The sequence below is a fragment of the Prorops nasuta genome, unplaced genomic scaffold, assembly GCF_024137725.1.
Source record: "Prorops nasuta isolate Cenicafe-Biocafe unplaced genomic scaffold, Cenicafe_Pnas_1.2 PNAS00011, whole genome shotgun sequence".
Lineage (NCBI taxonomy): Eukaryota > Metazoa > Arthropoda > Insecta > Hymenoptera > Bethylidae > Prorops > Prorops nasuta.
In genome coordinates, this window is record NW_027116808.1 from 3,700,706 (window position 1) to 3,718,907 (window position 18,202).

The 18,202-nt window shown below is 45.8% G+C and overlaps 1 protein-coding gene across 1 annotated transcript; it reads left to right on the top strand.

Annotated features, from left to right (window-relative positions):
• Positions 1-312: 312 nt before the first annotated feature.
• On the top strand, positions 313-17,608 carry LOC136777560 (LON peptidase N-terminal domain and RING finger protein 3). Its single transcript, XM_066733966.1, has 9 exons — positions 313-1,974; positions 14,004-14,122; positions 14,199-14,321; positions 14,412-14,606; positions 14,723-14,822; positions 14,907-15,106; positions 15,616-15,917; positions 16,000-16,207; positions 16,300-17,608. The coding sequence occupies exons 1-9, from the start codon at positions 1,407-1,409 to the stop codon at positions 16,660-16,662; spliced, it is 2,178 nt and encodes a 725-aa protein (XP_066590063.1). The 5' UTR covers positions 313-1,406; the 3' UTR covers positions 16,663-17,608.
• The last annotated feature ends 594 nt before the right edge of the window (positions 17,609-18,202 follow it).

Consider the following 18,202-nt stretch of genomic DNA (forward strand, 5'->3'; position numbering starts at 1 on the left):
CCCTATGGCAGCCTCGAGAGATCGATCATAAACCCTCTCGAGAGTGACGCGATAAATCCCACAGCGAGTGTAGCTGTCTTCGACGCAGCTTCTTCGTCGATACAAATAGAAAAATAGTTTGATCAATCACGAGCACGAGCTTGAACGATCTATAAGCAGCTGGTGGTCCATAGAGGTATTCTTAGCTCGTTTCGAGACTTCCAGAAAATTGCTTCTTCCTCGTCTTTTAATTCCAGGAAAAAATAGGAATCACGACGAGCTTAACCCTGCTACCGATCGATCGACCGAGTCGTTTACATCTCGCTGCTTCATCTCTCAATGTGCTTTCTCGCGAGACTGCGCACTGACGTTTCCTCGAGTGCGACTGCGTCCGTACAAGAGCACGATCACGCATTTCACGCACGGGGTGTCATTGGCTCTCCCCCCGAGCACCAAGCTGTCACTGCTCATGCTCAGTTCCAAATAATTGATCCGGTCTCTCGCTCCGCGATGGAAAAAGAATTTCTCTGCCAACAAGTGTCAAAGCTCGAGAGCGTTCGTGAGGGATTATCGAGAAAGTATATGTAAATAGTCTGGTCGGGGAATGGATTTGGGAGGATCGACCTGTGACGACGATCGTAATAAGAAATTCATTGTTTATCGTGGCCATTGTAACAGAGTCTCGACTGTCGTGCGTCGTCGAATGAATGAGTGGAGATTCGCGTAGTTTCATTGAAAGCAGGAGGAAAGCAGGCGGATCGCGTAGATGCAGGGGAAAGGCCAGGCCAGCGGCAGCAGCACGGACGAGTGGGAGCTTGGCGGTTGGGCCGCGTGGCGGCGCTGGCGAGCGTGGCGCCGTCGCTGAAGGAGCCGGCACCACTGGCACAGCAGGCAGCTCCTCCACCACCACCACTCGGAGCGAGTTGTACTGTGCACGGAGCACGACGAGCGGCGGAGCTATACTACTATGACAGAGAGCGAACGGTGACAGCTGAGAGACGCCAACCAACGCCACGCCAGTCGTCGGTGCACCGTCGCTCGACACGAACGTCGAGTGCCCGTGCTGCAATCTGACAAAAGCGTGACGCCGGCTGAACCTGTCAAAGCGTGCGCCGTGCTGCAGCGTCCTCGCAGCCTCGAGAGCAGCTCTCTTCGCTGGATCTCGCGTTCGAGTACACAGTTTACGCGTTTAACGCGTTGATCGATAAACGGAACAAAGAGTGTTCTTCGTGTATTCCTCCGACGCTCCTCAGAGGGTGCTAAAGATGCGCAGTATCTTCAGCATCTCGGTATCGGCATCGAGCGGCTTCTACCGTGCGGACCACTCGGTGATTTACTCGCGCACGTAGTAGTCGCATCGGCGGTTGGAGAAGGAAAAAGTAGGTGCGCGTGTGCATGTGTGTGTGGTAGTGCAGCGAGGGAGAGAGATGACGGAATTGGCAAAAGAGGCGTTCGCCTCGCGAAATTACAGGCTGGCCGTGGAAATGTACGAGCGGTGCCTGAAGCAACAGTCGCCGAGTTTCGAGCTGTTGCTCGGCTACGGGGACTCCCTGGCCAAGTGCGGCAGGATCAGGGAGTCCGCGGGCCTCTACTCGAGGTGTCTCTCGGTGGCTTCGCTGCCCGCGGAGAGACTCAAACACCTGTCGGGTGCGCTCCTCGACGAGATGGCTGGGGCGACCACCAATTCGATCCTCAGGAGGAAACCCGAGGCTTCCTTCTCCTGCCCCGTCTGCGAGGGCACTCTCTGCCAACCAGTGACCACCGGATGTGGCCATACCTTCTGCAGGAACTGCGTGGAGCCAGCGAAAAACTGTCGCGTGTGTGGCCAGAAAATCGCGTCTGTCGGTGAAACTAACGTGTTGGTGCAGAGGCTCGTGGAAAAGTGGTGGCCCAGGGAGGCTGAAGCCAGCAGGGCGAGGCACGAGGGTGACCTCCTCGTGAAAGAGGGTCGCCTCGGCCAAGCACTCGAGAGGTACAACCTCGCCGTCCATTTAGGTAAGCGAATCTGCGAATCGCAGCTTCCCCGGCCCCTAGTCCTCACGCCACTCTTACAAATATATATACATATATATATATATACCTACTGCAAAACAAAGAACATTTCCCTCCTCAATTCGCACGGTACAAATCATCAATAATCATCAACGATCGATCTCTTCATTTCGACCGTTCGCCACCTTCGTCGATAATGTTATCTTCCGGGTACGACTGTTCCCAGTTATATACACACGAATATTGTTTACCTAACTGCTGCCAAGGCTTCCGACAGTCGCGAGGCACGATTAATTTTCACGAACCTTCCTCAACGTCGATGCTAATCTCCGAAATGACTCGCGTCGAAGGCGAATAATCTTGCGTCTCCTCTCCCTCTCCCTTTGTTGTCTCTCGGAGTTTGTATATTTACGCCGACGCCTCGCTCGCGAGAGCCGAGATGGCACAATGCTGCCCGTTTTCCTTCTTTCTTTCTTCCACTATGTTACGACTAGACGTCTCCTCGCTCTTTCTCGAGCTAGGCTCCACACACATGGCTATACAGCTCTAATCATTCCGACTTGGTGACTCTCGTTGACGATCTCATTGACGCGTTCAACAGGCCCTCGTCCGGATTCCCAGACAACCGGCGCATTTACAGACTTCTTTCCCCACCCCGAACGCATCATCGCTGAAGAATTCGAGTGGCCGATGCTTCGAAATTTACCTAAGATCTGCCTCGTTAACGATGCGCGTATCATCGATACATCGATGACTCACTGCACCGATATGGTATATACTATATATATATTATAGAAGACCAACAGTGCGTTTATCGCCAATTAAACTATACATAATTTTATTAACATTCGATACATTGTTTCCCCCAAGCTTCTCCGCTGATATCGCGAATTAGTCGCTCGAGCATCGGCGTCTAAAAATTCAACGCGAGATTTACATAATCTCGTTGTTATTCGTGCTGCAGCCGCGTTCCACGGACAGATCGACGCTCGATCGGACTGCAAACGTACATATTACATGTATATATACAGTAATTATCTTATCGTTCGCGTATTTAATTAATTGTCGTTTTTCTAGCGACCCCCTCTTGCGCCCTTCCCTATCTCGGTACATCATTCGATAAAACTTATTATTTATACGTTGCCCGCACGATAGATCCACCCACGCTCATCCGGACATGCTGTTTTATCGTCCCGCTCTGTCAATTCACACTCGACAGACGTCGATCGATAATGCAACGTCGTTGTTGACAACGTCCAGTCTGGATTCGTATATGATTCCATAATGTACACAGCGTGAATATTGTAGACTTTTCCTACATCACACAGGAGCGACGAGAAAATTCGTTGGATCAGAGTTCCAAGTGATGCCGAAGTGTATCCTTTGTAGGAAGACCTTGGCAGTGTAATTTTTAATATTTCGGAGAGCTCGTTTGAGCGAGTCCGAGTTATTTTGGTTGGAGGCCATCGAGAGCATTCTCCGCTGTGTAGTTTCTGCGCCCTCGAGCGGATCGGGTCGAGTGCAGCGAACGAACGAGTCGAGCAGAGAGCAGCTTTGAAAAAAGGACGTGCGGCTGCGTTCGGCTGGCACCATGGCGGCTTTAAGTTCACGGTCAGCCTGCTCGGTCGAGTCTTATATAACGGAGCAGCGTAGCCTCGAATCGAGAGAGGAGGCCGTTTCGAACCTACCGGACAAAGAATGTCATTGGAAATTCGTTTGGAACAACGCACGATCTTGGGGCTTGGGCATAGTCGAGCGAATTATTTTCTTCCTTCTCGGAACTTATCGTCCCGTGCGAATTGCTCGGACGCCGTGCACGTATGGTCCAGGTTACGTGATATCTCGCACGTGTGCGGTGCGTCATTGTTCCTGCTAATCGCGTCCAGCCGAGTTGATAGCCTCTCGATAGCTTCAATTTCCGATTCTTCGCTTCCCATGAGAATTAATCTCTCCTCTCCTTCTCTCTTCCTCTCACGTGATAAAGGCGTGATCGAAACAATTTTATCTCTCTCGCTCTCTTATGCCTGGTATATTCCTGTGTGTGTGTATATATATATATATATATATATGTAGACGACAATCGAGTATTCCTTGATTACATTTTCACTCGACCAACCCCGAGGACTCGAATCGATAATACAACTTATTATATTTAGGGAAACTTCCAATTGACCCGACGTAATTATTTATTTACAGAGCGAAAACCACAGATAGAAGCTTATCGTTGCGAGGTTGGTGCGAAAAAGAGCGATATTCGGAGCGAGAAATAACTCCGATAATTGCCTGTGTACAGTGTCCAATAGTACGTTGTTGTATTTTCGCTTGGTACGTGTGAAATCGGTTGTACAAGGCCTTCGAGGCAGAAAATGAGAGATGTTTCGCCTTGGTCGAGGGGAAAAGGCGATTTTTGTGGTACGCCCGGGACATCTGCAGCTTCGTGGGTTTTACAAATTGCACCTGCGCCAGCCACCTGGTCTTGGACGACCAACGACCGAGTCTACTTATCTCTCTCCAACTTTCGGTCTTACCAAATGTGGCCCCCAGGGCAAAAACTGGAAGGTCGTTGGTAAATTTCTCAACTGCGAGAAAAACCTGACCAATTAAATCTTGACAAATTTCTATATGGCTCCAAGATTGATTATTTGGAGCAAATGCAGCGATCGGTAGGAAGCAGGATGCGAGTTAAGGTTCGACCACCTACGACTCGCTCTTGTCTCTCGTTTGGAACAATCAACCAACCACTCGTGCAATATTCTCTAGAATCGTCCACTCTCTCGTTTCGCCAAAGCTGACTATAATTAAATCGACTGGGACACCACAGCTTACTCCAACTGTATCCCTATATATACATATATATATGCGCACCAGCCAATCGAAACTCCCTCCTCTCGTACACACACTTGCTCGCGCAACAAACGCGACACTCTGGAGAAATTGTCGATGCAGCAACGATTAAAACGAGCGGTGGAATTCGTGGGAGGAAAATAGCGCGTGATGAAAATTCCATTAGTCAGGATTTTTCTTAGGAATGCTTCGCACGCGGAGCATCACTCGTCAGGAATGTTTTTAGGCACTCCTTTCTCTCGAGTTCGTCGTACGTAAATGGATCACTGCCAAAGCCGAGATATCCGTCGGTGGATAAAGCGTCTCCCACAGGACTGGCTGGCCGATAAAGTCCTCTCACGAATTCCAAAGAGTGCAAAGAATCGAGGGCGAATTCTCGCAGCGTTGGGTTGCTTCGCCAACGCGTGCTATAAGGGACTGGCCTGGCTCTAACGTGTCAAGGTCGAGCGTGATACTTTTCTCCCTTGTAATTTCCATCCTGGCCCCAAACTCTATATATATATATATATATATATATATAATACGTTATTAAGAAAGAGAGTCGAGGCTGGGTGATAAATGAAAATTACGTGGGTGCTCGAGCCGAAGAGTTTGAATACGCCGAGATTCCGTGGAAAGTGGGTCGCGCCCTCGATCCAATATATATTCGGTTCCTCGATCCTTCGGAACCCGCAGAAAAACTCCACCACCGATCGTCCATCGATTCTAAAAAAATTAGCCAACAGCTTATTTCGCCTCGTCGACGGTTTCCAAAGGCGAGAAATTTCGCTATTGGGCCGTTACGCTCCGGCTACTCCTCGCTATGTATTACAAATCGACGGGCACGTTTTCGTTATGTAATTATTCCGCTCGAAATTAATCTGCCGCTTGGACGATATGTGTCAAGGCGAGGGCGCTGCGCCGCCTCGAAATCTCGCGTGTTAAGACCGAAAACGCAATTCGCCGCTGACTCGCTGCGGTTTCGTCGGAAAAACGTCGAGGCGCCTCGCCGGCCGGGGATTACCCGTTGTGTTGCGATTCTCGAGGAGGGATCGACGCCGCGAAAGGCGGAAGGGGAAATTTCTGGCGGAAATTCCGTGGATCGATCCAAAATTAAATGTGTCCCGAGCGTGTGTGGCGCGTGGCGCCCACTCTTTCGCGCCGCGACCCGAGCAATTACGTAATTCCTGCGAGCGACCACCGATATGCGTTATTCGGTCTTACTCATTCGTCGCGGCGGTTCTTGGATATTGCGTACGTTGATGATCGTGATTCACGCGTTCTTTTTGATCCACCGGAAGGTCTCTCTCTCTCTCTCTCTCTCTCTCTCTCTCTCGAACGGAGCGCCTAATCGGCAATCCGAAAAATCGAGACTCACGGCTGTCTATGAATACTTGTACATTGCATGCTGCACCGATGGGAAAACGCGTTTGGAAAACTAGGACGATACATTTGCCAATTGGTCGGTAGCTGCTTTTTCTCTCTACCAACCGTATTTGGCGGGCCATAACGGGTCTTGCAAGAACCACGACTCTCAAGACCATTAAGTTTTTTTTTTCTCTAATCGTCGCTCTGGTTACGCGCCTTTACGTTCTCGCCGAGCCTAACCTACTTCCGAGGAGATTTCGGTGTAAACGGGTAGACTTGGTCCCCGTGCGCAACGTTGCCCACCTTTCCGCGTGAACTAGATTGCGATAGCCCACAGCTATCTCGTTTTATCTCCCGTTCCTTGCATTTTTCTCAGCGATGAACTCGATTTAGCGGTTTTAGCGAGTTTCTATACGCATAAAGCGGCCAAATAGAATGTAACGTTATGTAGTTTTATATATATATATATATATATGTATAGATTGTTGCTTTTTGGCGATATACCCAGAGCTGGTGCAACATTGTGCAACGAGAAACTTGGACGTTAACTTGCAACATATCCTATGACCAATCTTACAATTATTTCCTCATGCACGATACGCTCCTTTCGGCGTGGATTAATTTTCGTCGATACTCGCGGGGACCTTTATTGAAACACCCAATTGGATACGAGCCACGTGTTTTACGTAATCGCTCGAGTGAGCGATCGATATTTTATTTGACACAAGGCGTGTTATGATTTTTCCTTCCTATTACGTTACCTATATATATATGTGTGTATATCGCGTAGACCAACGAAATCCTCGATCCCTCGATACACACTGTAATATAGGTCTCCTTTATTCATCGCAGTTGTTGCATAACAACAGCAAGATCAGCACACACCTCGAAAAACCTATGTCCATATTTCCTCAAAATAATTCGTGCCCCAGCCTCTTTATCATCTTTACACGAGATCTCTCCGGGATGAGGACCTCAGGTCCACGTATATACAACTATATCAAAATACTAGGGAACATTGTAATTGATTATTCGATCCAGAAGGACTGAATAAATTGTAAACTCGTTACCATTGTATATTAATATCACGTACAGCTGGTCAAGACAAATATATTAATAATAGTTTTTACATCTCACGATTTACTCATCGAGGCCTTATCTGAGTTATATAATAGGTTTTCTCTTTGTGCTTAACGCGTTTGGTATATACATATATGTATAGCCTCGACTATACACCAAGACGATAGTCTAATGCAAGATAGTATAGGTTGTATAACTCAGGGAGCAAACAGCGAATTCTAGACTGGCCTGTTTGTAGCACGTGTACGACCCCACTTCGGTCTCGTATCACACGCGACAGTATCCTTTATCTTCAGCGAAGAACGTAACGCGTGCCGAAATAAAAATGAACGCTTTATCAGGAGGATTGCGCAACGATTGGATATAACTCGAATACGTAGCTTGGTAAATTCGTGGGTCAAAGTGGTAAGGAAGAAGAATTAAGGAATTGGTTTTATAGGAGGAATACGAGGCTGAGATTGTCAGGGATGATCAGATATGGCAAAGTATCGAGTATCTGTCGGTCGAATCGGAGCAATTGCATAAGGAGAAATAATATAAGAAAGGCAACCGTGTGCAGAGTCGGAGGAGAGGTGAAGGGGGAGGGGAGAATATTTGCCCAGATAAGATAGAGACCGGCCGTGGTCACGTGCTCCTCGTACTGTCAAACTCTCTGTTATGTAAACTTTGTGCTTTCTTGGCAACGCGCCATCTTCCGTTCTCCTATAGCTACACCACGGACCATGGGGAGTCGAGAGGGGCGATGTGAATTTATTTTTGGTCAATCGCGCACTCCCTGCCATGCATAACTCTCTCTCTCTCTCTCTCCCTCTCGTTGAATTTTCTTCTGAAAAGAAGAAATTTCTCTGCGCAATCGCATATTTATCAAGGAATAATAAGAATTTTCTTATAGCTATATATATATACATAGTCGTTTGGTTTTACACAATTCCAAAAAATCCACGACACGAATCGATTAACTACGTTATATACCTATATATATATATATACCAATTATTAACCATTGACACGATCAGCGATCAACACGATCGTGCGCGATACAAATACAACCAGTCATGTTTATACCTCCGGTCAAAGAAAATATGTTGACAATATCGCTACTCTTACGCGTTCGATTTATCCGCGCGTGTACGCTATACGTATACGTACACCGGCTTCTCGATCATATTTTTCTCGTTACATAAGAGGCCAGGATAAATCCTACGAATTCCAGGGGCCAGAATCAATACTTCAACAATGAACCGCGCCAGTTGATCAAACACAGAGAGAAAGAGAGAGAGAGAGAGAGAGAGAGAGAGAGAACTCGTCGGTCGAAGAGGTAATTTCAGGAGGCTGGCCAATTACGCAATTATTAATTTAGAATAACAGACTGAGTTAATTTCGATTACGTGACTATTTACGGTGGGAGTCGATTATAATTAACTTTATCACTGACCATAGAGTACGTCGATAGCGTTACGCGACGTTTCGTCGATATAAGGGAGTAAAGGATACACCATTGGATGATTCAACAATGAGAGAGCTTAATTGCCGAGAGTCTATGGTGAAGCACGTGGTGGTAGCATCGCTGTAGGACTCTGCGACGTACGGGAGCCGAGTCTATCTGGTCCGATCGCCCGACCAATTACGTAACGATAGATTTATATAAATGGTTACGTTGACACGAGAGCCCAGCCGAGGCGGTAGCTACCTCGGAGCGCATCGTTGTTACATTATCTAACAGGAGGCTGCTGGTCGGATCAGCCGAAACCAAAGGCTAAAATCAAAACCCACCGATGTCCCTCGACGCGGGACCTTGGAGGAATCCTCCCTCGAATCCGTACCATCCCAACCACGCTATGTATACGAGATAAGCGTGAAACTATCGGCTCCTCGCAAATCGAGCGATCCAACAACCCAATTTCGATGCTTTTTAGCCATTCTGCGACACTTTCGCCGATTCACGCAAGCGCGCTACGAGCTGCCCGTAGTTTCTGTCAATTACGTAATAAAAAGCGTTATATAAGGACGACCGTGGCGCATAAACGTAGCTCGCCTTCTGTCGCCCGCGATTCAGCCCTGCCCGGATCCGAACTCGGGGAATCCATCAATTTCACGCGTCGACGTTTATCTCGATCGCAGTCCACTGTGACAACGTTCGATTATAGCGTCGGATCGCACTTCCGGAAACTCCTCTGCTTCTCCACTCTTTTTCGTTTTTTTTTTTTTTTTTAGGCTCGCGTAGTGATACAACCGGCGTATGGCAGCGTGTGTATTTTCTTATGTGTAAAAAATGACGTCGAGGACGCCGAAGCCGAGAACCAACGGCGAGGCTCCGGTGTAGAGTAGGTCAGAGACAGAGCGAGGAAACTCGATCGAACGGAAGCTACGTCGGCTGGGGGGTACTTGACCGTGAAAAGCACCTTGCTTCTCTCTGGCGCGCGCGCTCTCTATATATTTATATATATATAGTATATTATATATTCGCAAAGGTGCGTGCAAAGCCACGAGGCAGCCTCGTATCACCTGCCTCGCGGAGTCGCTGCTCGGTGCTCGGTAGCCGAGGGGAGAAAGTCACACGAGGCGCAACGCCATCTTCCAGCGGGAGCAGGATGTAACGGGGAATCACGATTACCGAACCCTCAGAAGTACTTTAAGCGAGCAGAAATAGTTGCGACAGAGTGCCGTTAACCACATGCAAAATGCCTCGATTAAGATTTATCTGGGCGCATGCATAATGTTCGCTTATGCAACTCGATAGGCCAGCGCGCAAGAAAGAAAGAAACTGGCGAACAAAGATCTTGCCGGAAGTTGCGGTCTCCGGGCGAATCGAAGAAAGACACCTATATATATGCATGGCTATAAATTTCAGGATCCTCGGGAGCATCGCGTTATCGTTGCTATTCGTCGTCGAGTCGCGTTTAACGACGCCACGATCCCCGTGCAACTTGCTTGGAGTTTGGTGCACGCGTTAAACTGCACGATCGGCGCGATATCTTTGCAGCTCGCGCTGCGAGACGTTGCGTAAGAGTATCGTACCGCTGCCTCGTGTGTCCACGTTTTGCCATATTTTTCAAGCGTTGAAATTCTGCAAAATCTTACACTCGAGTGACGCATCTCTCGCGTTCGTTTCTTCTTCTTCTCTTTTAACGCGTACTCGCGATCGAGTTTCAACGTAGTTTTATTCCAACTCGACGCAAAGCGGAGCTTTCGAAAGTCAATTTGGCAATATTGCAAAAAGTAAATAGAGTCAACAGCACGTTGCTGATCTTGACGCTTCTCCTTCCGAGACACGCGACTTATTTATCGATCGACCTGTGTCGGTATACCGAGTAAGTGTATCGTCGAGTTTTACCAACAACTTGGCAGTCTCTTTGTTTACGACGTTGAAGATCATTGGACAAGCACGATATTGGGAGGATCGAGGAAGCGTGATTCATTCGAGCCGCAATGCCAGAGTACGCGACGAACGCGATAAATGATTCCGAATGACTGTATAATACGCTCGATGAATTTTTATATCGGATTAACATAAAAATAGCCGGCGATTCCTATCACAGCTTTGTACGTGAGCTGCTACAATCCGATACTTCCCGTTGTTGCACGAAAAACACAATCGATGGTCACGCTAAATGGAAAACACAGTAAAAATACACCGAGCTCCTCTGGATGCTTATGAAACACTCGAGGCAGACGCGTAGCATATAGCAGACAGATATAAAATGAGCACCAGTAATTGGAATCTTGTTTATAACTCGACAATATGTAGGCAATTTCCAATCTCTCTCTCTCTCTCTCTCTCTCTCTCTCTCTCTCTCTCTCTCTCTCTCGGGTCCCATTATATATATACACGATTACCAACAGTTGCCACTAAAGTCATCGATCTTCTTTTATTAACGCTACAAGTTAACGGTCCAATAACGAGATAGAGCTGTAAAATATCTTTTTTTCAAAGCAACCAACTGCGATTCTATCATTGAGTTGACGGGAGCTTGAAAGTTGCGAGGATGATTATATATTTAAACGTCGGTAGTAAATAAAATCGTAAAGAGGTGTAATTAGTTATCGTGTCAAATCAGGGCTTCGGCTATATTTTTTCCGTCAAAAAACAAGGAAATCGTTTGCTTTTTGTCGTACAGTCTTTACGACAGGCTAGCTACGCGTTTTTCCCTCGTCTAATTTGTTAAATCACTGAATCGTTTGTTAATCGAGTTATATATATCTCCAGTGACGTATCAATATAACTCTAGAGAAAATAGATAAAATAAACACTCGTGGGGGAGAATTTTTGTTGACAAGAAATATGCACAATGTTGCTTCATCCTCTCTCATCTCTATACAAGATACAAATTTTCTCCCATATAACGTATTTTTCGGTTCGAGGAGATTTTTGAGGATTTTCGTTCAAATCGCCACATAGTGTTGGTGTGCATCAGCTATTGTACAGTACTAGAGCAAGTGAGCAGCTAGGCAAAGGCAAATGCAAGGAGGTTAGGCGACGGTGACGGTGATGCGTTGCAGGAACTGCAGCTGCGTCGTTGCTGCCGAGTTCTCACTGAACGTCACCGTCCCGGCGTGGCGCGGCGGCACAAACAGCTAGGCGTTACGTAAAGGTCGGTCACCCGGCCACGTACTTCTCCGCCTGCCGCGTCTCGAGCTTCTCCACGATTCGCCGCGCGCCAGTCCGTTAACTCGGTTCTCGAACTCCACTCTCCTCTCGCCTCTCGCCTCTCTCTCTCTCTCTCTCTCTCCACCGTCCAACTGCTCTTCTCTTCATCAACGAAGGTCAGCAACTCGCGGTATTCGCCGCGTGCACCCATCTCGCTTGCATCCGGATAAAACTATTCGATATATATATCGTTAAAGACAGATCGTGGAAGAAAATAACAAACATCGATCGGAAAATATCGTTAAATATAGAAAATTTTCCTTTTACGCGCGTGAAACGACGAGCCGTGGAGTGCTGCTGCGTTTATTCTTTATCGTCGATTCCGCGTAAACATCGATTGGCAAGGGAAACTCGTTATACTCGTGAGCTTGCAAGAAAGTAGCTTCCAGCTTTATCGTTCGTGTCATCGCGCTACTGCGCTTTGGTATATTCAGCCTGGCACAAGGCTCGTCGTAAAAACCTGCACTTGGCTCGCTCCCTCCGACTTTTTCCAAGAAATCGCGTTTGGCTCCTCTGGATACTCCCGCTCTGCTATATACCTGTATATATATATATGTATATACGAGTGCTTGAATCATCATTGCAGTACACGCTGTACATGCGCGTTATTATCGCAGAAATATTCCTATCTCTGTGTAAGATTTTCGAATCGATCGTTGTTTTTACACACGAGTGCTGCTGAATTCGCGAGAGTTCTCGTAGCAATTATTAGGTCATTTCTGCCGAGTGCCGGAGATCGATGCTTCGAAGCCTTGGCATTCGATCGCAAAAACCTACCACTAGCACGTGCATCGTATTAAATCAATGAACTCCTTTGTGTTTCTGCTATCGGTCGTTCGAAATGCGAACGACTCTTGCAAATATATTGCAGAAACTTTTGGTCCGCTCGAGTTGCGATCGCTTTTGGGACAAAATACTGAAACATCCTTTGGATTCTCGTTCCACCGGAGAATTCACAGTTGTAAATCGAGTTTTATAGGAACTCCGACTGCGGGAGCTGACAGTCTATATATATATATATATATTTAAGTCTATCTTTACCGTTAATGGCGACTTAATGATTACGCGTGTCTGGACTTTTTATCCAATCTCCTCGGGTCTTATTAGTCGGAGCCACAGTAGTAATTCGACCCTGTACGAAGCCGTTCTATCGTATACAGGGTAATCCGTTCTTGGAACAAACACCATCCACCCTCCCCCCTCCCTTACCATAGCTAAGCATACGTAATGCATATCATCCTTGGGTTGATACACTGAAAGAATAATTTTTTATTTGTATAATTGCATAAAGTGGGGGGAGGGGGGAGGGGGAGCAGAGTGGTTGAGCGTCGAGCAATTGAAGAGCCGGAAAGTGCGAGCGAGCGAGAGAGCACACATGCACACAAGGGACTCGGAGGCAATGACATTGCTCACAATGCCAGGATGCAATCCCGCCTGTGCGTCGGCCGATGCCATCGTCGTCGCTTCGCCGAATCGCAGCGCACTTCACGCTTCGCGAATCCCGCCGATGCGTGCCGTGTTGTCGTATCGTGCCATGCCGCTGCAATCCGCACATTTTCCTGCGCTTTTCACTACTCACGTCCCGTTCCATCGAGAGACGCGGGTTCTCCGAACGACAAAGTCTGCAGCGATTATCAATGACTCTAAAATTATAACCCGATTGGACGGTCATATTTTTGGACAGTAAATTTTCTTGCCGAATTCCAGTACTCTTGGCTGATGCAGTAGGCGAATGGTGTTGCATGGGAGATCGTTCTAAATTAGATTTGGCATGCCCGAAGGTCGTATCACTAAAAACCCGATAGGATGCTGACTGAAAATAATACGTTGGGCTAAAATTAATTGCGTAATCGATCATTATACTCGAAACTGGCATGGGAAGTGACAGGAAAGGGGGAAGCGAGGATTCAATGATCTCTTGCGTAACTCTAAGATCATTGTCCAGGGCCATACACCCTGAGAATTTACGCTTCGGTGCCATTGTGCTTTGTACTCTGGCATTAAGAGGAAAATAGTGCCATTGTCCTATACCGATCCAAAAACGCTGCTAATTAAAATCGTCCCGTTTCAATTCTGGCTCGACTAACGAGTTCATTTTTTTTCTCATTTTCAGTACCGAGCAGTCCTTTGCATTTGAGCAACAGAGCTCAGATTTTGTTGATGCTGAACAGGCCTCAGGCAGCCTTGACGGACTCGGATCATGCGATCAGACTTCGTCCAGACTGGGGCAAGGTGATTTTTCAAAGCATTCTGGCCACTCGATGTTTACAATGGAGACAGAGTTTTTAATTATTCGCTTCTTTTTCAGGGTCATTACAGGAGAGGACTCGCACTGTCTGCTCTGGGTAGGCACGAGGAGGCACTGTTTGCCCTCTGCATCAGTGTAGCCATCGACAAGAATCCTCAGACTGTACGACACGAACTTGCAAGGGTATGGCATATCCTCGTTTTTACACGCAGAATCTCATCTATCGTTAAAGATTGTTCGCAGAGTTATTTTACGCAACGATGATTTTTATAGATATTGCACAAAGTGCTTTCACCCGGTATTCGTCGCCAGTGTGCAGTTTCCTCTCGCTCGCCTTATAATTTAATGGAAGTCGCGTCCCGGCTGAGGAGTCGTCATCAACTGATGAATCCCAAGCGTAGCAGACGCTCCTGCCTAAATAGCTCCGACTGCGAGGATAACAGCAGTGGTGAGGAAGAATTTACACAGGTAAGCATAATTGTCATTTCGATCCATCGCCACAAATACCATTTGTGTTCCGTGCGTCCCAAACCTTATATATATATATATATATAGCTACTAATTCCACCCTAATGAATTTGCAGACAATAAGCAGGAGACTTCTGACCAGCTCAGCTCCGCAGAATAATGCCAAGCTGCAATCTACCTTGGACAGAATTTATCAGGAAGTGGAAAAGCTCAAACGTGAGTATATACGTTTGGCACGTGAATTTTGCGAGGATTTTCTAGAAATGGATTTAAGGTGGTTTTTATTGTCGACGTTGATAGGAATGGAGTCGAGGCCGGCGGAGAATCTTTTGCCGCCATTGTCAGGAGGAAATGCAGGAGAGCTAGACTGTATATTGTGCTGTCGTTTGCTGTGGAAACCTGTCACTACACCTTGCGGGCACACGTATTGTTGGATGTGCCTTGATCGCTGTTTGGATTATTCCTCGGCATGTCCACTCTGTGTTACTTCTCTCGTAGACGTGAGTTTTCATCGCTCGTAATCATACATCATTGGTTAACGTCCATTCGTCAAAGCCAATTTAGCCAGCTATAGGCTAATCAAGAATTTTGCGAAGAATAATTTCTTCGCGCAATACTCATTTTCAAATGAGACGTAATACTGGCGATTGTTAACGAGGCTCTAGATTGAAATCGTCATTGTTCGTGGTTGAGGTTGCATTTTGAAACTTCCGCGTTTGTAGCATCGTCAATTGACTATATAGTGTGTGACCGTTGTTAATGAGCACTGGGAAAGGTAGAGTGGCCATTTGCGGTCTCCCTTCGTCGTTCTCTTGCCAACCCTTCATTATGCCATCGTTCCTATACAGTACCCCGAGTAATCGAATAGAAACGTGGAACATGAAGAATTCCTTGCACAGCTTACGCTTTTGCCAAAAACAATTCAAGGGCCAAGATGATTTTTATACTAGTTCTCTCGTACTCGCGGAGATTCTTCTTCAGATTTTTAGCAATGGATTCTTGTTTTCAGTACCTCGCCAGCAGTCAGAAAACTGTGACGGATTTCGTCGAGAGGGCCTTGAAGACTGTGGTGCCAGCTGAATATGCATCTAGGGCAGCGAGTTATCGTCTGGAATTGGTTCAAGGGCTCGGTCTTCTGGGCAGCGAGCAGATTGCAGTTTTTGTTTGCACCACGGCCTTCCCCTGCGTTGCTTGTCCCCTTTTTGTTTATGAACCGAGGTACAGGCTGATGGTAAGGCGCTGTGTCGAGAGTGGGGTCAGGCAATTTGGCATTGCTGCTTGCCTCAATAGGGAAGCTACTGGAACCAAAAGGTCATTTTCGCATTGCAAAGAAATAAATGCCCTGAATTTATTGCAATTTTGCAAGTACTTGATGAGATTGTTTGATCTTTAGATACGCGGAATACGGTACGATGTTGGAGATCAGGGACAGAGTTTTATTGAAGGATGGCTGTAGCATCCTGAGCACCGTAGGAGGAAGAAGGTTCAGGGTGTTGTCAGGAGGCGAGAGGGATGGTTACGATACGGCTCAAGTTGAATTCATAAGGGATACCGTGGTGCAGGACGAGCACTTGTTGAATCTTTTGGAGCTTCACGAGAAGGTATATATAAATAGTCTTTATACAGAGTTTTCCTCAAGGTGACGTTCGATTCTTTTGGGATTGGCATTTAAGGTAATTTTGTCTTTTATCAGGTTCGAACGAAAGGGAAAAGATGGTGGGAGACGGTGGCCGCATCCCAGCAATCAGAAATTCAACGAGTATTCGGAAGAATGCCCGACACGGAGGAAGATTGGCCCCATTTGCCAGATGGTCCTTCCTGGACTTGGTGGTTGCTGGCCATTTTACCCCTTGGACCCCAATTGCAGGTTGGAATTCTTGGCACGACCAGCTTGGAGAAAAGGCTGAGAGCAATCGAGAAGACTTTAGATCACATGGAGCAAAGGCAGTTGACAGTTGCATCTGCGCCCTCGGAGGAGACCACGACCTCCTCGAGTATTTGCAGAAACGACAGAGTCATCGCGGAGACTGCAATGTCCGTTGTTCAGCAATCCTAAGGAGTAGCGATGATGCTTCGCTATGAATTAACATCCGATTGTTACGCCAAATTGTTATTTAAGTCATTCGAGCGCCTGTCTAAAATGGAACTCGCTAAAAGCCCGACTATATACTATATATATTCGTCTTTTTGATATATTACACCTCATTTTCATACTACAATTGACCTTTGACATTCGCGTGCTACTTTAGAGGAGACATATCCTGAGGTAGAGATTTTCGATAAAACGATTCAATCTTCTCTCCGATCTACGCAATACGCAAATTTGTTCTTCCACAGATAATTATAAATATAAATATATAATATTTAAATATATCTATTATATGTATACACAGACATTTATGTATACACTTGCATACACTTATTACGTTGCTAATCAAAAGCAAGATTTTATTCGTGTGTTTGCTCTTTAAAAAATCGGTCATTAGGATAAAACTGACCTCGGTTGTCCAAACTGAATTCTCAGCTAATATTTTTCTTACCCGAAATTCTGATCAGGGCGATCCGTATCGTTTAAGGAATTTTCATCTTTTCTTAATCCTTGCTAGGATAGGATATGTAACAAAATTTATAGTCTAAGATTGTGACAGTGTGTTATTGTGAGACGAACAATCCATAGAAAAGGAACAACACGGAGCAGACAAAATATTCATACGCCATCTTAGAAGATGGGAGATAAAGGTGGCTATACCAAGATCTTATAGTATACACGCATCATAAACTTTCAATCACATCGATACTCTTGGTGGACAAGAGAGAGGTTTGCCATCTTTATTTCCTAATCGTTTACGAGAAATATAACAGCACAAAATATGATCAAACTGTACGATAGTACAAAAATTAGGGTTATTTTGCACAGCATTCGATTTCCTTTATTCTTTCAAATTTAACCTACTATTCCTCTCTCACTTTCCCTCTCTCTCTCTCTCTCTCTCTCTCTCTCTCTCTCTCTCTCTCTCTATTCTATTCTATTCTCCTCTCTTTTTTTTACTAAACTATATTTTTTTATTGGATTTTTGATACACTATCGAAGCAATATAACACCCGAATTTTGCGTACTATTTAAGTTTATTCCGTCAATCATAAGACTTCAACTAGCACATAGTTATTTATTTTCACATGAACTTTGGGAAATTATTGAGACTTAGCAATTGTCTAAAGAGCTAGGGACGTCATATCAATAATGCAATCAAGAAGTATTTACATGATATCTAGATATACGTTGTCGTTACTATTATCATTACATTATACACAAATTTCTACTAAATTATTACTATGGACTCTTCGTTACTGGATAAATATTTCATTAATGTAATAACGATTACGATTCCTATGGATTGGTATAACTGAATATTTCCATTTTGCTAAACTATGGTGACAAATTCTTGTCGCCAATTTTCTATTAAAATAAACCTACATTTATATATACATATATAAAAATATTAATACAAAATATATATCCAAAGGAGCACTCCGTTTGCCTTTGCGATAATTCAAACTATTCTCTAATTCAATTTATATATTCTATTCTCTAGAAT